The sequence below is a fragment of the Somniosus microcephalus genome, chromosome 3, assembly GCF_052327205.1.
Source record: "Somniosus microcephalus isolate GS21.2 chromosome 3, FLI_Smic_1.0, whole genome shotgun sequence".
In the NCBI taxonomy this organism is placed as follows: Eukaryota; Metazoa; Chordata; class Chondrichthyes; order Squaliformes; family Somniosidae; genus Somniosus; species Somniosus microcephalus.
The window spans coordinates 115,453,355-115,477,425 of record NC_140989.1 but is presented as its reverse complement, the minus strand read 5'-3'; the positions used below and the strand labels follow the sequence as shown (position 1 = coordinate 115,477,425).

Here is a 24,071-nt window from a genome sequence, read left to right as displayed (position 1 = left end):
TGCTTAAAACCTGTTACATCTCTAACTTTTTCCCATTCTGACGAAGGGTCACAGACCTGAAACGTTAACTCTGTTTCTCTCTCCATCGATGCTGCCTGGCCTGCTGAGTGTTTCCAGCATTTTCTGTTGTCATTTATGATGCTCCTTCTGTGCTACAAAAGTACTTTGATTTACTCTGTAATCTGAACCAGATCAAGGATTCATATCCTACTCTATACTGATAAAATGTTAAATCAGTTCTGATACTAAGTGTTAATATTGATATAACACTTTTCTACTGCAGTGCAACAAGGGACTGAGTCACGCAAGTACCGAATCAGGCCCCTAATACGCACCATTACAGTGCCATTGACTAGGTTCCATGATGAGGCTTCTGGACTACTTTTGAGCTGCTACTAGAGGTCTCCAGCACAGTACCAAACAACCAACATTGACCAGCAAAAAGCTGCTGCATAAATATATTGTCAGCAGTATTTTATTAATATACAGGGGCTTATTATCTGATGCTTCAAAACACTCACTGCTTCATCCAAGTACATGACACAAGCAAAACAGCCTTCACATTTAAAAAATAAGTAGAAGTGCTTGAGCACCACTTCTGGTTTGTGTTTTTTTTAAAGGTTTAATGGGCAATGCTACTTTAGTAACTTATGACCAAGTGGTTCTTGAAGTTACAGAAAATGTTCCTACAGTAAGAGAATAGTGGTATAGCTTTTATTTGTTTGTGGTTTATGTGACATTTCTGTGGTTTTAAAACCTCGTCCAGTGCTTCAACTTTCAATAAAAAGACCGTCAGCCAAGATATCATTGGCTCTCGATAGCTGTTCTTAATGGGAGAACTGGGAGAGATACAGAACTCTGGTTGCCTGTTAAAAATAAATGTTCAAACTGCTAACCTGCAGCATGAAGTCACATGTAATACAAAGTTCAAGTCACTAACTAAGATTTGATTATAGTCAGGCTTGGCAAGTACAACTGAATCCTGACATTCCCTACCAGTTAGTGAACCAAACCCCTCATATCAATGGAATGTCAGGACATTTTACACACTATGTAAGGTGAACAGCCCAATGTCCCACTACCTGGTAATACCTTCCAACCAGCTGAATGGTCAATATGACATTTTGTATGCACTCACACACATCACAGCAGAAAGATGAGGCATCTCTGAATGTAAAACTTGATGCAAGTCACTGTAAATTAAAAACTTCCATAAGTAACTCAAAACTGTATGTCAGGGAAAACAAAAACAAAGAGTTGGAAGAAAGGCTGCATCACATTCTCAGAGTTCAGACAATATGAGGTCAGATAAACCCATCTATTGTGTTACTATGTATCTCCTTTCAGGCCATCCATGACTACGTTTAACATCTGTATTTTAAAGTAAGCATCAATGATCAGTATATCCTGCTTCTGGGACCTGTGGTGCATCAGGGTCTGCAGGGATCAGAGCACTGACAGAAAAGAAGTTGCTGGCCTAGGCGACTAACCTTCCCTGCAGCTCAGTTACATTTTTCCACAAGATTCAATTCCAAGCAGTGCTGACAGAACCTTTCAAAGCAGTTGCATCATTAAAAAAAAATATTCAAGAACAATCATCACAGCACTTAACAAGATTTAATGTACATTTATTCTTAACATGTGGAACATATAGTATAAAGATTTTATACTGAATAAATGATATTCATTAAGCCAGAGGAAAAGGAGGAATTTACATCAAGTTTTTAACTACATTATCTGAAATACAAATATGCTGATTCGCATCACTGAAAAATTTCTGAAATTGTGTTTCTTCATTTTTTTTTAAATTTCTGATCATTACCTGTACTTTTCCACACCTTGATTATGAAGCAAAATGTGATCAGCTGCTCTCCTTGAAATAGAGCACGACTTTATACATACAGAAACTTGTACATCACCCTCATAGGAGATATGGCCAAAAATATATCATAAAAAAAATAATTAAAATCTACCACTTTCTTTAAACCTTACCACATCATGGAGAAAGAAAAACTGTAAACCTCATTCTAAAAGAAACAAAAAAAACACAACAGAAATAGTTTGAGGGTATGTGCAATGTACAACTTCTATATACATTACAGCCCTTTGGCTGTAGGAAAAAAATATCAAAAGATAAACTGAGTGAACTAAGAGACGGCCGAGGACTGTCATACTGTGGAAGGTCAAGGAAGGTATGAATATGACAGTATCGTGAGGAAGCAATTTGTGTTTATTATCGCTTTCTCGCCCTCCCCCCCCAACCCAGGTCAACAGTTTATTTGCTGCTAGACTAATGCATTTTAATTTCTGCTGTGTTTTACAGTGGACTATGCACACCTTCTTTTGATCCCCTACACCTAGATCACTAAGTTCTATTGCACAGCGCTTTCTGTGGTGTGTACATATTTCCAAATTATTCTGGTGCCTTTTTTCCTTTTTTTTTCCTTTTTCTTTTTTTAAGTGGTAAAGAATATTTAATTGTACAATGTTTGCCACATTTCAAAATTCACCTTTTTTTTGCTTCCAAAAATATCATACAAACATGAAAGAAACACCCAAAGGGAATCTAGGGATAAAGATAACCCCGACTGTACTAGACAGCAACTTTGGTTAAAAAAATGTTTTAAAAAGTACTTATACACATAGACAGCAAATATTTATTTCCATCTTATATCTGACCAAATTGATACCTTTTTAAAGCCCAATTTCTTTAGTAAATGGGGCGGAGGAGCAAAGATTATTTTTGTTGTTGGATAAATAACAGAAACAGCCAATCAAATGCAACTTCTTTGTCTCCACTCACACATGCTTGGCTTCCCACTTCTGTCATAACTGACCAATCATGAACAGTGTATCACAAATGACAGATGCAACCATAGAGTTCAGAACAGATGATATAGAAATATCTAGCAAGCGACCCTCATGTAAAACAAATTCCGAGCGGTTCTCTTCTACTTTAGTCATGGCAAGTAAAGCCTTGGCTGCCCGACACATCATGTGCACACTGGTTGGCTCAATGGGCGGAGGCTGCATGTGCATCAGGTTAGGTTGACTATGCTGAAGTTGGGCCACAGTGAGGCCGTCCTCAAGGAAGCTGATCAGGTTGCTGATGCTTCCTTTTTGCACAGCAATAGCTCTTGCCACCAACGTGTCCCCTTGGGCAAAGTTTGACAACAAAGCAACAGACATTTCTCGGCAGACTGAAATTCTCCGGTCTCCCACGTACCTAACCAAAGTAGCATATAGTTTCTCCTGACGGCTAAAAGGGGGAGTTGCCAGGATGAGGTCCACATTATTGTCCTGAATGCTGAGTTTACATAAGGTCTCCAACACAAGTCTCTGTGGTGACAGGACTGAATTAAGTCCCACTGTTGGGAAAGGATCCTGGGCTTCTGCTGAAGGGCATATCATCCAGTGTAGCAAGCCATCCAAAATTGGCAAACAAATGCTTTCTGGGTATATAGACAGGTCCAGCTGCCCAGAAATGTTGGCTAATGTAACTAAGGTGTTCTCCCGTAAAACCTCAAGGCAATCCCACCACCATTCGTCTTTGTTGCAAGCTACCCCTTCGTCCTCTTCTTCCTCTTTCTCATACGTCCGAGGTGTTCGCTTTCTTTCTGGATGCTCGTGATGAAGCAAAATCAGCTTCCCCAAAATGAGTATTAGGCCTGAATGCTTTGACATTTCAGCATCATTCCCAGGTACAAAAGACAAGCTACGAACTATATTTGACACACAAATACAACGCTTTACCAAAGAGTCCCGCCAGTCAGAGATTGTGCACAATGGAGTCTCATCACGGCTGCAAGGCTCATCCTCCAATAATGTTATATTTCTGTTTTTTTTTGATTGGTGGATGCCAAAGAGAAACTTACGGCTTTCCCTCTCAGCTGCCAAACCATTGGAGTGGTCTTCTGGCAGGGCTCCTGGCCGAGCTGACAATACATCATCTATCGTTGCTGTGATACACTTTTCTGGCTGCTCTTCTGTATTGATGTTTTCATTGTTCTCGTGTTCTTTTGTCTTTTTCTCTTTACTTGGGGCGCTTAAACACCCCATCACCCTCTTACGTGATAGCATTTCCATTTTGCTCTCAAAATGGGTCTGAATGTGCTCTGTTGTGTCACCTCCACCAATTTTCCAATGGAGCAATCCACTGTCAAACTCCTGAACTCGGCCAAGTTTATTTGTGCGGTCAACTACAAAAAGATCCTTCTTCTTCACAATCTTCAATGGCAACCTGTCAAATTTACTGGCTTGTTTTGGCTTTTCATCACCCGCTTGTGAATCATTTGCTGCAAAGTTGACTCGGCTGTCTTCACTTTCCGATTGGCCATCTTCCTCTTCATCTTCCTCTTGGTCATTGTCATCATCGTCATAGTCATCGTCGTCATCATCAATTTCTTCTTCCTCCTCCTCCTCCTTCCTAATATCATCCTTGGTATGGTTATCATCTTTCTTCAATGCACCTGGATCAAGAAGAGCCTTCTGACCTGGATCTCCAACCTCATACTCTTTTAAAATTCCAAATATTTCTATCAAGCATCTTCTGAAATATTCTACCAGAAGCTCCAGGAAACCAGACAACTGTAACAAAAACAGAAATAAAAGGACTTAACTTCAGAGTTCCAAGCATATTCTTCTGCAGTTACTTAATTTACTTATCAGCAACAGTTCATTTTAAAATATAGGCTTTCAAATAAGCCTATGTGATCTGCATTGGGATCCTAGGGTGTTCATGAGGTCATTAGATTTCTATCTAGGTTAACTATATATACTGGGCCAGGTATACCATGTGCTGTAAGTACTGTCTTTCGATTATTCTATATATTTTCTTCCTATTTTTCTATATTTTTTTACTTTAGTAGCATGTTATTTTTATTGCTGTATTTATAGTAATAAAAAACAGTTCTTCAATTATAGCACTTTTTTGGGTAGCTGACAGTCTTTCAGAAATTAGGATAGGAGTATGTCAAAATTTACAGGGGTTCTCCATACACAAAATTTTGAAAAACACTGCAGCAGAATTAAAACACAATTACTAGCTTTTCAAGTTGAACAAAAGCATTTCACAAAAGTTTGCAAAGTTCACCTCTGAAGAACTATTCATGAAGCAGTGAAATGACATAAAACAGTAAAAACAAGATACACTGACAGATTTTGGGACACTTTGGCCACCATTTTCTCTACCTCGGCGGGCGACGTCGGTGGTGGGTCCCAGCTCCACTGTTGGCTCCATCCTGGCCTCCGACATGACTTTCCCCTGATTGGGCTTGTTAAGCCCGCCCAGCGAGTTTCCCGGCCAACTGAAGGAAGCCGGTCTGATGACATCATTTATGACGCATCATCAGCTGGTTTCCTTAAAGGGACCAAGCACAAATTTACCTTAAATAACAACAGAAAATGCTGGAAGCGCTCAGCAGGCCAGGCAGCATCCGTGGAGAGAGAAACAGAGTTAACAAACGTTAACTCTGTTTCTCTCTCCACGGATGCTGCCTGGCCTGCTGAGTGCTTCCAGCATTTTCTGTTGTTATTTCAGATTTCCAGCATAGAAAAATAGAAGCAGGAGTAGACGATTCGGCCCTTCGAGCCTGCTCCGCCATTCAATGTGATCATGGCTGATGATCTATCTCAATGCAGGAAACTCTCGTTTAAACGGCACCTAAATATCCGGAATTCTCTATTAACCGGCAAAATGCATACTCCGAAAACAACACCTCAATAACCGGAAACATTGCCGAGTCAGAGTCCGAGTCTCCCGCAGTGGCCGAGTTAGTCAGTGGGGGTAGCTCTCCAAACTGCCACTACTCGGCTTCTTGGCACTGTCGGAAGTCCGAACACCTCAATAACAAGAGTCGGACTCTTTGTTTGTTAAAAATAGCCTCGGTAGATAACCCTCTCCGTCAACCGGAATTTTTAATCAACCGGCACCATCCCGGATACCAAAGAGTTTTCTGTACCATATTCCCGTTCTCTCCCCATACCTCTTGATGCCTTTTGTGTCTAGAAATCTATCTACAGGAAACTCTTTATTATCTGGCACCAATGGGACCGGCGTGATGCCGGTTTATCAAAAAGTCCGGATTACAGAGAGGTATAGTTAAAAGATACGAGAGCTCCGTACACAGCAACAAATCCAGGCTTCCCTGTTGCTTAGCAACATGTGCAGGAACTCCGGCCACAGACCAAGCGTCCCTGTTGCTTAGCAACAAGTGCACGAACCCCAGTAACACAGCCACAGATCCAGGAACTGCCACTAATATGAAGTAAAACTTACCTGAACCTACGCCTGAATTTTGCCGGTTAACAGAGATTTCCGGTTATCTCCTTCTTAAATATATTCAGTGACTTGGCCTCCATAGCCTTCTGTGGCAGAGAATTCCACAGGTTCACCACCCTGAGTGAAGAAATTTCTCATCTCAGTCCTAAATGTCCTACCCCGTTATCCTGAGACTGTGACCCCTCCGCAGTATTTTTGCTATTGTACAAATTTACCTTGACATTTGTGCTGTCAGTGTTCTACAGCATTGAGGTGCTGCAAACACTGACAAGCACTGCACAGAGGTGCACAGCTGCACCCAGGCTCTCCCATGAGCATATGGAGGGAGTCACAGCACGCAAGGAGGTTCTCTTCCCTTCCAATGGGTGGAAGAGACCTCCCCAGGAAACCAACACAGCCTGGTTGCACATTGCACAGGAGGGCACAAGCAGGAATGTTGTCAGGAGGACCAGGCTGCAGTGGCCTCATCCTCCTGTGCCACTCATCACATCCCCATCATTCTGCCTTCAAACAACCCTGCTCCTGCCCATCCTTACATCAACTTTCCTCGCACCTCCACCCATCCCTCTCTATCTACATTATCACTTCCCCATCTCACTAGCCACCCCTCACACTCACCCTCATCCTAGTCCAATCATAGCAACTAACAACACACAAGGGTAGGCACTTGGTTGTTTTAGCTAATGATTATGTATCTGGACTTTCAGAAGGCCTTCGATAAGGTCCCGCATAAGAGATTAGCGTGTAAAGTTAAGGCACATGGGATTGGGGGCAAGGTATTGACTTGGATAGAGAACTGGTTGGCAGACAGAAAGCAAAGAGTTGGAATAAACGGGTCTTTTTCCGAATGGCGGGCAGTGACTAGTGGGGTACCGCAGGGATCGGTCCTTGGACCCCAGCTATTCACAATATATATAAATGATCTGGACAATGGAACTAGATGTAATATCTCCAAATTTGCAGATGACACAAAGCTGGGTGGGTGTGTGTGCTGTGAGGAGGATGTCGAGAAACTCCAGGATGATTTGGACATGTTGGGTGATTGGGCAGAAACATGGCAGATGCAATAATAACGTGGATAAATGTGAGGTTATCCACTTTGGTGGCAAAAACAGGAAGGCAGATTATTATCTAAATGGCAATAGATTGGGAGAAGGGGAAGTGCAACGAGACCTGGGTGTCCTTGTGCACAAGTCGCTGGAGGTAAGCATGCAGGTGCAGCAGGTGGTTAAGAAGGCAAATGGTATGTTGGCCTTCGTAGCGAGAGGGTTTGAGTACAAGAACAAGGATGTCTTGCTGCAGTTGTACAGGGCCTTGGTGAGACCACATCTTGAGTATTGTGTGCAGTTTTGGTCACCTTATCTGAGGAAGGATGTTCTTGCCATGGAAGGAGTTCAGCGAAGATTCACCAGACTGATACCTGGGATGGCAGGAATGACGTATGAGGAGAGATTGGGTCGATTGGACTTGTACTCGCAGGAGTTTAGAAGAATGAGAGGAAATCTCATTGAAACTTATAAGGCCAGTTCATTAAATATATTCAAGAAGGAGTTGGATATATTTCTTAAGGCTAAAGGGATCAAGGGGCATGGGGAGAAAGCAGGGACAGGGTACTGAATTTGGATGATCAGCCATGATCGCATTGAATGGCGGGGCAGGCTCGAGGGGCCGAATGGCCTACTCCTGCTCCTATCTTCCATGTTTCTATGTTATGTGAAGTTTCTGTTAATGTGCTATCAAAGATTGAAATCTTTATTTTCAACACTTTACTTTCTTGGACAGATTTGTGTGCACCTTTGGAAGTGAGTTGCAGTGAATGGTGAGACATAACGGTACCCCCGCAATGCTGATGTGTGTGAAAGGAATGGCTTGGGCATTGTAGGGATGCATTATGTTGTTGGTGTGGGGTGGTGCTAACTTGGCACATTATGTGGCAGTCAGGGTGTTCAGTGTCAAGTGAAGTAAATGTGGCCATTGTGAGGCCATCCCTGGTGTCCCAGGCAGCAATGTGGTCGGGTGCTGATGCCCTCCGTCCTGTGCAGCATCAGGTGATTGCGCAGAAGGTTGGTGTGGTTGTTGGTGCTGCTGGTGTTGGGGCTGATCATGGTCAGATTCTGAGGACCAAGGTGAGAGGGTATAAAGTGCACCCATGCTGATGGAATAGATGGCAGGTGACGTAGAGATGACAGAAGTGATCTGTCAATGGTGGGAGAAGTAATGAGGTCAGACTGCATGGAGACTTGTGTAAAGACTTGCAGCATCCTGAATTTGTAGTGGAAATGCAGTTTAGAGATGCTTGTGCTTAAGGGAAGATATCTGAATCAGCTGGGAGCTTTGAGTTGACATTTGAAGCTGGCAACTCATCAGCTGACCTCCCGCCTCAGCTTTACTGACGAGGTCTAGGCACAGCGGGAAACCGGTGGGAGACCTGTGAAAATTAAAAAGCTGGGAAAAAAAGCATTGTTAAGTGGCTGTAAACATGCCAATGATTTGAATTGGGTCCCCTGCCGCTGCCTGTCGGGTCTGCTCAACGCTGGCAGACCCGACATCGAGAAATGCAGGTGTGCGTGTTTTGACAGTGGGTTCCCGACATTTTAAATTTCACAGCTGACCTGCCACCAATCTGGTCCACTGAGCGCCAACAAAATCAGGCCTTCAGATCAGGAATACACTTTCCATAATTACCTTGAAGTAAACTTTGAAGTAAAAGATTTGAGGGACTTGTTAATAACGGTGCTCATTAGAAAAGCCACTTTAGGAATATTCCACAGAATTGGCCGATACATCTGTACCACCCACTTCTCACAGCAGCCAGTATGTAAGAACAATGTTTTTAGTCAGGGTTCACTACTATGTTTCTTGCCACTGTACCGTTCCCAATGGTTGGGTAAGATATGTACAGACTGTGAGTAGAAAAACTGCTTCATTGACTCGTACAGGTCAGTTGAACAGTTCAACCTGCTGATGGCGAGGAAACACAGCTGATCACATGCCTGCAGATGCAGTCTCTAGAAACAACTCCATTGCTTTTTACTTTAATAGTCGATGCCCTATAAAACTAATAGAAACCGAAAATGTGGGAAATGAAAATCAGGTCACTCGGAATCCAAAGAGAAAGGTTGTCATTTCGGGTGGGATTAGTCAACAGAACTTTCCAACATGTGTATTTTTTTCCTTTATCTGTGCTATAAAACTGTTCATGTACCAGACATGAGCATATGGCTTTGCACATTGAAAGACAACTGAACGGGTACCTTCCCCATGGCCATTGCTGACTCCAGGAGCAAATCAGACCAGAATGTCTGGAGATGACATAAGTGAAGGAAAAATTATTTAAATAATACCAAGATAGTATTACAATGGGTTTGTGATGCAATAATTTCAATACAATCATTATTTAATTGATTATTGAAGTGATTAATTGAGTATTCAGATACATTAAATCATACAAATCTAGCCTGTTTACAGCCTACTGTCGTGCTCAATGACCAACAGAAGATTAGCAGGTAACATTAAAGGAAACACTAAAATCTTTCATAAACATATAAATAGTAAAAGGGTAGTCAAAGGAAGGGTGTGGCTGATTAGGGACCAAAAGGAGATCTTCCTGTGGAGGCACATGGCATGGCTGAGGTACTAAATGAGTACTTTGCATCTGTTTTCACTGAAGAAGAGGGTGCTGCCAATGTCAAAGTAAAGGAGGAGGTAGTAGAGAAATTAGATGGATAAAAATAGATTAAAAGTTTGGCAGCACTCAAAATAGAAAAGTTACCCAGTCCAGATCGGATGCATCCTAGGTTGCTGAACATGAAGGCTCTGGTCACAATATTCCAATCCTCCTTAGGTATGGCAGTGATGCCAGAGGCCTGGAGAATTGCAAATGTTACACTCCGTTCAAAAAAGGGGAGGGGGATAAACCCGTTAACTACAGGCCAGTCAGCCTGACGGCGGTGGTGGGGAAAATTTTAGAGACAATAATCTGGGACAAAATTAATTGTCGCTTGGGAAATCATGGATTAATAAATAAAAGCCAACATGGATATGTTAAAGGCAAATTGTGTCGGACAAACTTGATTGAGTTCTTTGAACAAGTAACGGAGAGGGCTGATGAAGGTAGTGTGGTTAATGTTGTGTACATTGACTTTCAAAAGGCATTTGATAAAGTGCCACATAATAGCAAAATGGGATTAAAGGGGCAGTGGCAGCTTGGATACGAAATTGGCGAAGGGACAGAAAGGGAGAGTAGTGGTGAACGTTTGTTTTTCGGACTGGAGCGAAGTATAAAGTGTCCCCCCCCAGGGGTCATTATTAGGACCACTGCTCTTTTTGATATATATTATATTTATATAGCGTCATTATAGTAAAACGTCCCAAGGCACTTCACAGGAGTATTAAAAGACAAAAAATTTGACACCGAGCCACATAAGGAGAAATTAGGGCAGGTGACCAACAAGAGGTAGGTTTTAAGGAGCGTCTTAAAAGAGGAAAGAGAGATAGAGAGGCGGAGAGGTTTAGGCAGGGAATTCCAGAGCTTAGGGCCTAGGCAACAGAAGGCACGGCCACCAATGGTTGAGCGATTATAATCAGGGATGCTCAAGAGGGCAGAATTAGAGGAGCGCAGATATCTCAGGGGGTTGTGGGGCTGAAGGAGATGACAGAGATAGGAAGGGGTGAGGCCATGGAGGGATTTGAAAACAAGGGTGAGAATTTTGTAATCGAGGTGTTGCTTAACCGGGAGCCAATGTAGATCAGCGAACACAGGGGTGATGGGTGAACGGGACTTGGTGCGAGTTAGGACATGAGCAGCCGAGTTTTGGATGACCTCAAGTTGACGTAGGGTGGAATGTGGGAGGCCAGCCAGAAGTGCACTGGAATAGTCAAGTCTAGAGATAACAAAGGCATGGATGAGGGTTTCAGCAGCGGATGAGCTGAGGCGAGGGTGGAGATGGGCGATGTTACGGAGGCGGAAATAGGCGGTCTTAGTTATGCTGCGGATATGTGGTCGGAAGCTCATTTCAGGGTCAAATATGACACCAAGGTTGGGAACAGTGTGGTTCAGCCTCAGACAGATGTTAGGAAGAAGGATGGAGTCAGTGGCTAGGGAATGGAGTTTGTGGCGGGTTCCAAAACAATGGCTTCGGTCTTCCTAATATTTAATTGTGGAAAATTTCTGCTCATCCAGAACTGGATGTCGGACAAGCAGTCTGACAAATTAGAGACCGTGGAGGGGTCGAGAGAAGTGATAGTGAGGTAGAGCTGGTTGTTGTCAGCATACACGTGGAAACTGACGTCGTGTTTTCGGATGATGTCACCAAGGGGCAACATGTGTGAAGTGATGCAGTTTGGCAGGAAGAATCAGGAGAGGCAATATAAACTAAATGGTACAATTTTAAAGGAGGTGCAGAAACAGAGAGATTTGGGTGCTTACATTCATAGACCTGTTGGGCCGAATGGCCTGTTTCTGTGCTATATATTTTATGTACACAAATCCTTAAAGGTGGCATGTCAAGTTGAAAAGGTTGCTAAAAAAGCATATGGTATCCGTGGCTTTATAAATAGAGGCATAGAGTATAAAAGCAAGGAAGTTATGCTAAACCTTTGTAAATCACTGGCAAGGCCTCAGTGTATTGTGTCCAATTCTGGGCACCACACTTTAGGAGGGATGTTTAAGGCCTTGGAGAGGGTGCAGAGGAGATTTACTAGAATGGCACATGGCATGAGGGACTTCAGTTATGTGGAGAGTCTAGAGAAGCTGGGTTGTTCTCCTTAGAGCAGAGAAGATTAAGGGGAGATTTAATAGAGGTGGTCAAAATTATGAGGGGTTTTGATAAGAGTAAATAGGGAGAAATAATTTCCACTGGCAGGAGGGTCGGTAACAAGAGGTCATAGATTTAAGGTAAATGACAATAGAACAAGAGCAGAGATGAGGAGAATTTTTTTTACGCAGCGAGTTGCTATGATCTGGAATGCACTGCCTGAAAGGGTGGTGGAAACAGATTCAATAGTAACTTTCAAAACGGAATTGGATATATACGTACCTAGAATCTACAACACAGATACTGGCCATTCGGCCCAACTGGTCTATGCTGGTGTTTATACACCACACAAGCCTCCTCCCACCCCTCTTCATCTAACCCTAGCTGCATATCCTTGTATTCCTTTCTACCTCGTGTTCATCTAGCTTCCTCTTAACTGCATCTATGCTACTCCTTGTGGTAGCGAGTTCCACATTCTTACCAGTTTGGTTCAAAATGTTTCTCCTGAAATCCCTATTGGATTTATTGGTGACTATCTTATATTTATGGCCCATAGTTTTGGTTTCCCCCACAGGTGAAAACATCTTCTCTACGTCTACCCTTTCAAACCCCTTCATCATTTTAAAGACCTCGGTTAGGTCACTCCTCAGCCTTCTCTTTTCTAGAGAAAAGAGCCCCAGCCTGTCCCGTCTTTCCTGATAAGTATATTCTCTCAGTTCTGGTATCATCCTAGTGAATCTTTTTTGTACCTTCTCCAATGCCACTACATCCTTGAAGGGAAAATTTTGCAAGGCTATAGGGAACGAGTGAGTGGGATTAATTAGATAGCTCTTTCAAGTGTTGGCACAATGGGCCGAGTGGCGTCCTTCTGTGTGGTATGATTCTGTGATTCAAATTGAATTTTCCCTTCAGTATTTATGTCCATTATCTAGTTAATAAACTGCAGCCCCAAAATACTACTGAGTGCTTAAAGTCAAATGTGCATAGGCTATTGTACTATACCCTACCAGATAGCTTGACAACTTGATCAATTTAAATTTATAGTTGTCCATTTTCTTAATCATTAAAAAAAAAATTTTTTATTCGTTCATGGGATCTGGGCATTGCTGCCAAGGCCAGCATTTATTGCCCATCCCCAGTTGCCCTTGAAAAGGTGGTGGTGAGCCGCCTTCTTAAACCGCTGTAGTCTGTGTGGTGAAGGTACTCCCACAGTGCTGTTAGGTAGGGAGTTCCAGGATTTTGACCCAGCGACGATGAAGGGTCGGCGATATATTTCCAAGTCAGGATGGTGTGTGACTTGGAGGGGAACTTGGAGGTGGTGGTGTTCCCATGCGCCTGCTGCCCTCGTCTTTCTAGGTGGAAGAGGTTGCAGGTTTGGGAGGTGCTGCCGAAAAAGACTTGGCGAGTTGCTGCAGTGCATCTTGTAGATGGTACACACTGCAGCCACGGTACGCCGGTGGTGGAGGGAGTGAATGTTTAAGGTGGTGGATGGGGTGCCAATCAAGCGGGCTGCTTTGTCCTGGATGGTGTCGAGCTTCTTGAGTGTTGTTACAGCTGCACTCATCCAGGCAAGTGGAGAATATTCCATCACACTCCTGACTTGTGCCTTGTAGATGGTGGAAAGGTTTTGGGGAGTCAGAATACTTGCTTTTGTCGCCACAGTATTTATGTGGCTGGTCCAGTTAAGTCTCTGGTCAATGGTGACCCCCAGGATGTTGATGGTGGGGGATTCGGCGATGGTAATGCCGTTGAATGTCATGGGGAGGTGGTTAGACTCTCGCTTGTTGGAGATAGTCATTGCCTGGCACTTCTGTGGCGTGAGTGTTACCTGCCACTTATCAGCCCAAGCCTGAATGTCGTCCAGGTCTTGTTGCATGCGGGCATAGACTGCTTCATTATCTGAGGAGTTGTGTATGGCGCTGAACACTGTGCAGTCATCAGCAAATATCCCCATTTCTGACCTTATGTTGGAGGGAAGTTCATTGATGAAGCAGCTGAAGATGGTTGGGCCTAGGACACTGCCCTGAGGAACTCCTGCAGCGATGTCTGACCTTCAATCACCACAACCATCTTCCTTTGTGCTAGGTATAACTCCAGCCAGTGGAGCGTTTTCCCCGATTCCCATTGACTTCAGTTTTCCTAGGGCTCCTTGATGCCACACTCGGTCAAATGCTGCCTTGATGTCAAGGGCAGTCACTCTCACCTCACCTCTGGACTTCTGCTCCTTTGTCCATGTTTGGACCAAGGCTGTAATGAGGTCGGGAGCTGAGTGGTCTTGGCGGAACCCAAACTGGGCATCAGTGACCAGGTTATTGGTGAGTAAGTGCCGCTTGATAGCACTGTCGATGACACCTTCCATCACTTTGCTGATGATTGAGCGTAGACTGATGGGACGGTAATTGGGATTGGATTTGTCCTGCTTTTTGTGGACAGGACATACCTGGGCCGTTTTCCACATTGTCGGATAGATGCTAGTGTTGTTGCTGTACTGGAACAGCTTGGCTAGAGCTGCGGCTTGTTCTGGAGCACAGGTCTTCAGCACGATAGCCGGGATGTTGTCGGGGTCCATAGCTTTTGCTGTATCCAGTGCACTCAGCCTTTTCTTGATATCGCATGAAGTGAATCGAATCGGCTGAAGACTGGCTTCTGTGATAGTGGGGACCTCGGGAGTAGGCCGATATGGATCATCCACTTGGCACTTCTGACTGAAGATGGTTGCAAATGCTTCAGCCTTGTCTTTTGCACTCACGTGCTGGGCTCCATCATCATTGAGGATGGGGATATTCATGGAGCCTCCTCCTCCTATTAGTTGTTTAATGGTCCACCACCATTCGCGACTGGATGTGGCAGGACTACAGAGCTTTGATCTGATCTGTTGATTGCGGGATCGCTTAGCCCTGTCTATAGCATGCTGCTCCCGCTTTTTAGCATGCATGTAGTCCTGTGTTGCAGATTTCCCAGGTTGGCACCTCATTTTTAGGTACGCCTGGTGCTGCTCCCAGCATGCTCTTCTACTACTCCTTAATGAACCAGGGTTGGTCCCCTGGTTTGGTGGTAATGGTAGAGTGAGGGATATGCCGGGCAATGAGGTTACAGATTGTGGTGGAATACAATTCTGCTGCTGCTGATGGCCCACAGTGCCTCATGGATGCCCAGTTTTGAGCTGCTAGATTTGTTCTTAATCTATCCCATTGAGCACAGTGGTAGTGCCACACAACACGAAGGAGGGTGTCCTCAGTGCGAAGACGGGACTTTGTCTCCACAATGACTGTGCGGTGGTTACTGCTAACAATGCTGTCATGGACAGATGCATCTGCAACAGGTAGATTGGTGAGGACGAGGTCAAGTAGGTTTTTCCCTCGTGTTGGTTCTCTCCCCACCTGTCGCAGGCCCAGATTGGCAGTTATGTCCTTCAGGACTCGGCCAGCTCGGTCAGTAGTGGTGCTACCGAGCCACTGTTGGTGATGGACATTGAAGTCCCCCACCCAGAGTACATTCTGTGCCCTTGCTACTCTCGGTGCTTTTTCCAAGTGGTGTTCAACATGGAGGAGTACTGATTCATTAGCTGAGGGAGGGTGGTAGCTGGTAATCAGCAGGATTTCCTTGCCCATGCTTGACCTGAAGCCATGAGACTTCATGGGGTCCAGAGTCAATGTTGAGGACTCCCAGGGCCACTCCTTCCCGACTGTATACCACTGTGCCGCCACCCTTGGTGGGTCTGTCCTGCTGATGGGACAGGACATACCCAGGGATGGTGATGGAGGAGTTTGGGACATTGGCTGAAAGGTATGATTCTGTGAGTATGACTATGTCAGGCTGTTGCTTGACTAGTCTGTGGGACAGCTCTCCCAATTTTGGCACAAGTCCCCAGATGTTGGTGAGGAGGACTTTGCAGGGTCGACTGGGCTCGGTGTGCCGTTGTCGTGTCCGTAGCTGCTGCCGAGGTCGATGCTGGGTGGTCCATCCGGTTTCATTCTTATGTTTCGTAGTGGTTAGTTACAACTGAGTGACTTGCTAGGCCATTTCAGAGGGCAGTTAAGAGTCAACCACATTGCTGTGGGTCTGGAGTCACACATAGCCCAGGTCAGGTAAGGGCAACAGGTTTCCTTCCCTAAAGAACATTACTGAACCAGCTGGGTTTTTACGACAATCCAATAGTTTCATGGTTACCATTACTGATGCTAGTAATTATTCCAGATTTATTTAATTAACTGAATATAAATTCCCCAGCTGCCGTGGTGGGATTTGAACTCACGTCTCTGGATCATTAGTCCAGACCTCTGGATTACTAGCCCAGTGACATTACCACTACGCTACCGTTCCCCTAAAGGGCACAGCCTTAGTGTTACAGCACTTCCATTGGTAAGACTTCAAAACACATTGTTTCATATTTGTTGCTGCGCTGTACTGTTTCATCTTGTTCCCTTATTGGTTTTGACCACAGTATCTTGACAGGACAATGAAGAATACTACCATCTGACTCTATCAACTGGAAACTGTGCAAGGAATTAATCATCACTTCAAAACCCAAATAGCTAGTCTGATTTCTCTGATTCCTTCAGCAGAAAAGGACTTGCAAATTATAATGGTTGCAGGAGAAGCACAGAACATACAAGTTTACATAAAAAGATAAAGATGTAGTTGGAGAGGAAAATAATTCTACAGCTACTGACACTAAAAATCAGACTTTAACTGAAACAGGCAGTCTCAGATCACAGGATCATTAAAATTGCACAATAGAACGTCTTAATTACAAGGAATTTCACTTACCTGGGAGAGGTTGAATGTGGCTACAGTGCTGTCATCATAAAGTAAGATGTTGATGGTGTCCAGTGCCCAAGTGCTTTCAGCTAACAGACCAGATTTGAGGGACATCATAACTCGCCATGCCTCTGGGGCTCCTGGAAAATCATTAAAAGCAGATCAAGAATAATTTATTAGTAAGACCTGTACTTTGAATTTCTCAATGAATCAAATTTACATTAATTGTTGGTACATTTGTATTTTAAATAATGGAAGAACAGGCATGTATATAGCTGTTAACATCAGGGAAATGTTAAGAATGGGATTCATAATTGTCAAGAGTGGTGTAAACCCATGAAGTATTGATAATATATTAATGACATGGATTTGCGTATACAGGGCATAATTTGAAAGTTTGCTGATGACATAAAACTCGGAAATGTAGTAAACAGTGAGGAGGATAGTAACAGACTTCAGGAAGACATAGACAGACTGGTGAAATAGGCAGACACATGGCAGATGAAATTTAACACAGAGAAGTGTGAAGTAATGGATTTTGGTAGAAAGAATGAGAAGCAATATAAACAAAATGGTACAATTTTAAATGGGGGTGCAGGAACAGAGAGACCTGAGGTGTATGTGCACAAGTCTTTGAAGGTTGCAGGACAAATTGAGAAGGCTGTTAATATGGCATACGTGAGCCATGGCTTTATAAAGAGGCTTAGAGTACAAAAGCAAGGAAGTTATGGTAAACCTTTATAAACATAACATAAGAAATAGGAGCAGGAATAGGCCACTTGGCCCCTTGAGCCTGCTCCGCCATTCAATAAGATCATGGCTGATCTTGGGCTCAAAGCCACTTCCCCGCCCGCTCCCCATAACCCTTCACTCCCTTATCTTGCAAAAATCTGTCTATCTCCACCTTAAACGTATTTAATGACCCAGCCTCCACAGCTCCCTGGGGCAGAGAATTCCACAGATTTATGACCCTCAGAGAAGAAATTCCTCCTCATCTCAGTTGTAAAAGGGCAACCCTTTATTCTAAAACTGTGCCCCCACGTTCTAGATTTCCCCACGAGGGGAAACATCCTCTCTGCATCTACCTTGTCGAGCCCCCTCAGTATATATGTTTCAATAAGATCACCTCTCATTCTTCTAAATTCCAATGAGTATAGGCCCAGCCTGCTCAACCTTTCCTCATAAGTCAACCCCCTCATCTCTGGAATTAACCTTGTGAATCGTCTCTGAACTGCCTCCAATGCAAGTATATCCTTCCTTAAATAAGGAGACCAAAACTGTATGCAGTACTCTAGGTGTGGTCTCACCAATACCCTGTACAGTTGTAGCAGGACTTCCCTGCTTTTATACTCCAACCCCCTTGCAATAAAGGCCAACATTCCATTTGCCTTTTTGACTACTTGCTGCACCTGCATGATAACTTTTTGGCCTAGAAATTCGGTATAGCCGCGTTTGGGGCGCTAGTCCTGGTGATGCGCAAAGTTTAGCGCCAGGCGCAATTTAGCGCGATATTGGGTTGCAGAGCCCCTAAAGGTGATTGCGGCGCTAAATCAGGCGCTGCACACTACTCTTAAGGCACTAACCCGGCGGCGCAACCCAATTTCGCGGCGGCGGGGCGCAGCGAGGGTGCTGTCAATAATCACTTTCCCTGAGACACACTGGCGGCGGCCAGCTCTTAAAGGGGCAGGTCAATTGGCATCACCAGGCACACTCACTGCCTTGTAGGCCTTCAAAGCGGTGGGAGCCTACCTGTGGCGCACCAGCCTAGCAAGACATGGAAAGTGTGAGGCAGAGGGCAGAACGCCTCACTGATGGGGCATTGGATGCTTTGGTTGGCGCAGTGGAATCAAGGCCAAGGAAGATGGTTGGAATGTGATTTATGTTTTGGACAGTCTCCCGGGTGTGAGATGCAAGTTGCCATAGCTTTCTCATGTTTGAAGGAACCACATTTTGTGTAATGAAACACTTTCTTCATTTACAATGGCCATGCCTTCTATTTACATGCATCTTGCCCTTCACAGGCTTGGGGGTATCAGACCGGTTCCATTCCTGTTCTTGGAATGGCAGCAAGCATTCCGTGAGAGGGGCCTAGAAGCTACTTCTGATCAGCCTCTGACACGCAGCCTGAGAAGAGCCACTCGCGTAGAAGTTCAGGCCAGCAGGCATCTTCTCAGCCACCGACAGAGATGTCCTGCACCTTATCGGAGGCTGCAGATCTGGCTGAAGCAGCTGGCACAGCTCAGTCACCACCTCCTTTCTAAATCGCAGCCTTCTGACACACTGCTCCTCCGGCATGTTCATGTAGGAAAACTGCTGTCAGAAAACCCTGCCAGCGTAAGGTCTGCTGTGGCGACGTCTGTTGAGCCTCCTCCGTCTGGCCATGCCCGCCCCCCTCTCCCAGCGTCTCAGTGCCCTTTCCAAATGATTCAGCAGCAGGACGTTCCCCTCCAATGCAGCCCCCATAATAAGTGCCCACAGGAAGGTTCCCCGTTGTCAAGGCTCACCAACAGCAAGGTGATGGTCAGAAGGCTGAAGATCGTCTGCCTGCGCTGGCTCAGTGGTCAAATGGCTCTCAGTGTGCAGCTCAGCAACTCTTTGTAGCTCGCGAGGAAGTTGTGCTCCAAAAATGGCTGCCGCTTTTAAACCACACCAGTCCCCTTTAAATAACGCTCCTCCAGCCCGAGAGCGACTTGGTAAGGTCCAGGTGAGCTGTCACTATTAGTGCCAGGCGCTACGGAGGGGGGCGCCACTGAATTTCCGGTCCAGGGCGCCCAAAAGGCGTTGCACACTCAAATTACGTCATAATCAGCCTGCGCCCATGAGCGGGCGCTAAGATTTAGCGCCGGCGCTAAATGCATGCTCAATATTGGGCTAGGCACCTTGCGCCCACCCGGAAATTGGCTAGTGCCCCACTTCTTGGCATCTTTAGGCGTTAAATCGGTGGCGCTAACAACCGAATTTCTCCCCCTTTGTGTTTCATGCACAAGGACCCCCAGGTCCCTCTGAATTGTAGCATTTTGTAATCTCTCCATTTAAATAATAATTTGATTTTTTATTTTTCCTGCCAAAGTGTATAACCTCACACTTTCCCACATTATACTCCATCAGCCAAATGTTTGCCCACTCACTTAGCCTGTCTATATCCGTTTGCAGGTTCTTTGAGTCCTCTGCACAACTTGCTTTCCCACCCATCTTTGTATCATCCGTAAACTTGGCTACATTACACTCGGTCCCTTCATCCAATTAATGTAGATTGTAAATAGTTGAGGCCCCAGCACTGATCCCTGTGGTACCCCACTAGTTAGCGTTTGCCAACCGGAAAATGACCCATTTATCCCGACTCTCTGCTTTCTGTTAGTTAGCCAATTCTCTATCCATGCTAATATATTACCCCCAATTCCGTGAGCTCTTATCTTATGCAGTAACCGTTTATGTGGCACCTTATCGAATGCCTTCTGGAAATCCAAATACACCACATCCACTGGTTCACCTTTGAGGAGGTAACGAGCAGGGTGGACAAAGAACTCCAGCAAGTTTGTTAAACATGATTTCCTTTTCATAAAACCATGCTGACTCTGCTTGACTGCATTATGCTTTTCCAAATGCCCTGCTACTGCTTCCTTAATGAAGGACTCCAGCATTTTCCCGATGACAGATGTTAGGCTAACTGGTCTATAGTTTCCTGCTTTCTGTCTCCCTCCTTTCTTAAATAGGAGTGTTACATTTGCGGTTTTCCAATCCGCTGGGACCTCTCCAGAGTCCAGGGAATTTTGGTATATTGCAACCAATGCATCCACTATCTCTGCAGCCACTTCTTTTAAGACCCTGGGATGCAGGCCATCTGGTCCAGGGGACTTGTCGTCTTTTAATCCCATTATTTTACCAAGTACTATTTCCTTAGTGATAGTGATTGTCTTTAGTTCCCCCCTCCCTGTGGCCCCTTGATTATCCATTATTGGGATGCTGTTAGTGTCTTCTACCGTGAAGACAGTTACAAAATATCTGTTCAGAGTCTCTGCCATTTCCCCGTTCCCCATTTTTAATTCCCCAGTCTTATCCTCTAAGGGACCAATGTTTACTTTAGCTACCCTCTTCCTTTTTATATACCTGTAGAAGCTCTTACTATCTGTTTTAATGTTTCTTGCCAGTTTACTCTCATAATTCATCTTCTCTCTCTTTATTATTCTTTTAGTCATCCTTTGCTGGTTGTTAAAAATTTCCCAATCCTCTGGTCTCCCAACAATCTTGGCAACATTGTATGCCTTAGTTTTCAATTTGATACCATCCTTTACTTCCTCCGTTAGCCACAGATGGTGCTCCCTTCTCTTAAAATCTTTCTTTCTCACTGGAATATATTTTTGTTGAAAAGCTATGAAATATCTCCTCAAATGTCCGCCACTGCATTTCAACTGCCTTACCCTTTAATTTATGTTTCCAGTCCACTTTAGCCAGTTCTGCCCTCATGCCATTGTAATTGCCTTTGTTTAAGATCAGGACACTGGTTTGAGATACAACTTTCTCACCCTCCAACTAAATTTGAAATTCAACCATGCTATTATCACTCTTTCCTAAAGGATCCTTTACTATGAGATCATTTATTAATTCTGTCTCATTACACAGTACCAGATTCAAGATAGCCTGCTCCCTGGTTGGTTCCATTACATACTGTTCTAGGAAACCATCCCACATGCACTTTTCAAACTTTAACTCTGTGGGTTGTAGTTAATAAGGCCTTTCTGGTGCAGAGTGACTGTTGGTAAACCATTTAACTGGTGTAACTAGAGCGATTGATTTAATTTTAATCCAATTAACTAAAGGGGATACTAGCATCTAAAATCGGGCAGAGGGTGTCCATAACTAACAATAAAAAATTTAATTAATTACATAGAATGGAGCAGGTGATGTGTTACTGTTGCGAGATGTGGGAGCCGGTGAACCCCATTGAGGCTCACGGTGATTACGTCTGTGACAAGTGTCTGCTGCTACAGGAACTCCAGCTCCGTGTTGATGAGCTGGAGTCTGAGCTTCAGACACTGTGACACATCAGGGAGGGGGAGAAGTACCTGGACTCTCTGTATCAGGAGGTGGTCACACCTATGAAGTTAATTAATTCAGATGTAGCCCATGGTCAGGGACAGGACGGTGTGACTACGAGTGAGGCAGGTATGGGGATCCAGGAGGTAGAGCTGGAGGAGCCGCAGCCCTTGCTCTTGTCCAACAGGTTTAAGGTTCTTACTCCCTGTGGGGACAGGAGCAGGGACTGCAGGGAGGATGAGCAACCTGGCCACAGCACTGAGAAACGGGGGGGCCATTCAAGAGGGGGGAGTAAATAGAAATGTTGTAGTGGTAGGGGATAGTATTATTAGGGGGATAGATAGAGTTCTCTGCAGCCGAGAGCGAGAGTCCCGAAGGCTGTGTTGCCTACCCGGTGCCAGGGTTAAGGACATCTCCTCTGGGCTGGAAAGAAACTTGCAGTGGGAGGGGGTGGATCCAGTTGTCGTGGTCCATGTTGGTACAAACGACGTAGATAGGACTAGGAAGCCGGTTCTGTTAAAGGAGAATGAGCAGCTAGGGGTCAAATTAAAAAACAGAACCTCAAGGGTAATAATCTCTGGATTATTACCTGAGCCACGAGCAAATTTGGCTAGGACAAATAAAATTAGAGAGTTAAATGCGTGGTTCAAAGACTGGTGTGGGAGAAATGGGTTTTGCTTCCTGGCACCAGTACTGGGGCAGGAGGGAGCTGTTCCGTTGGGACGGGCTTCACTTGGCCAGTGCTGGGACTAGAGTCCTGGCGGATCATATAACTAGGGCTGTAGAGAGGGCTTTAAACTAACTAGTGGGGGGGAGGTTCCTAGAGAGCAAATAATAAAAATGACAACAGAGAAGGTCATAGACTTAGGTAGCAGTGGGGAAATTAAAAACCAGAGCGTGTCAGGAAGGGGCAGAAGGTATGGAGTAAAAGGTAAAGTAATAAAAAGGGCAAAAGCCTAAGTGTCACAAAACATCTTTGAAAGTTCTCTATCTGAATGCACGTAGCATTCGTAACAAAATAGACGAGTTAATGGCACAAATAACTACATATGGGTATGATCTTGTGGCCATTACAGAAACATGGCTGCAGGGTGACAATGCCTGGGAATTAAACATACCAGGTTATTTAACGATCAGGAAGGACAGGCAGGAAGGAAGGGGAGGTGGGGTGGCTATGTTAATAAAGGAAGGAATCACTGTAATACAGAGAAATGATATTGGGTCAAAAGATCAGGATAATGAAACAGTTTGGGTGGAGGTAAGGAATAATAAGGGGAAAAAAACACTAGTGGGCGTAGTCTATAGGCCTCCGAACAGTGGCAACTCTGTTGGACGGAGTATCAATCAGGAAATAGTTGAGGCTTGTAATAAGGGAACATCTATAATTATGGGGGATTTTAACTATCATATTAATTGGACAAATCAAATTGGGCAGGGCTGCCTTGAGGATGAGTTCATTGAGTGTATTAGGGATGGGTTTCTTGAGCAGTATGTAACTGAACCGACCAGGGGGCAAGCAACCTTAGATCTGGTCCTGTGTAACAAGACAGGATTAATTAAAAATGTCCTAGTAAAGGATCCCCTTGGAATGAGTGACCATAACATGGTTGAATTCCATATTCAATTAGAGGGTGAGAAGGTTGGATCTCAAACAAGCGTGCTAAGCTTGAATAAAGGAGACTATGAAGGTATGAGAGCGGAATTGAGTAGAGTGGATTGGGAAAATAGATTAAAGGGTAAGACGATACATGATCAGTGGTGTACATTTAAGGAGTGTAATGAAATCTGTTTGTCTTGATCCTGTATTCGTTTTGCACTCATGTATATTACCCTCCCCCACTGTGTATAGTTTCACTTCCTCTTTCCCGACTAACCTGGGAGGTTCCAGGTCTTGGCTCTTGGCTCCGCCCCTGACTTCTCTTACATAAAGATCCCAGGATCTGTATGACTCATTCCTGTGAACCAGTCGGCGTGTTGAGATGTTAGCTCTGATCTTAGTGATTAAAAGCCAACTTGTTTAAGTCTATAACTTCTAATTTTGTGGTTATTGAAGGCCCATCAATTTTAATCACTAAAGAATACTAGGATGGATCGACTCCTAAAACCAGAGCATCTGGACTTGGATCCACATTCTGCTGAAGCATCAAATCAATTTGGACACTGGCTCAAATGCTTCAAACTCTTCGCGGGGGCCTCATCCGCTAGCGAGGCAGATAAACTGAGTCTACTGACTACTCGCG

At 44.5% G+C, this 24,071-nt stretch overlaps 1 protein-coding gene across 13 annotated transcripts in view; it reads right to left on the bottom strand.

Annotated features, from left to right (window-relative positions):
- Positions 1 to 1,598: 1,598 nt before the first annotated feature.
- LOC147121275 (AT-rich interactive domain-containing protein 1B-like) overlaps positions 1,599 to 24,071 on the bottom strand; it is a 673,710-nt gene continuing 651,237 nt past the window's right edge. For all 13 annotated transcript variants that reach the window (XM_085981504.1, XM_085981501.1, XM_085981503.1 and 10 more), the window contains 2 exons: positions 16,807 to 16,937; positions 1,599 to 4,587 (listed from right to left, as the gene is read on the bottom strand). In XM_085981504.1, the coding sequence (XP_085837630.1) occupies positions 2,827 to 4,587; positions 16,807 to 16,937 (1,892 nt within the window). In that variant the 3' untranslated portion in view covers positions 1,599 to 2,826. The remainder of the gene's footprint in view (positions 4,588 to 16,806; positions 16,938 to 24,071) is intronic.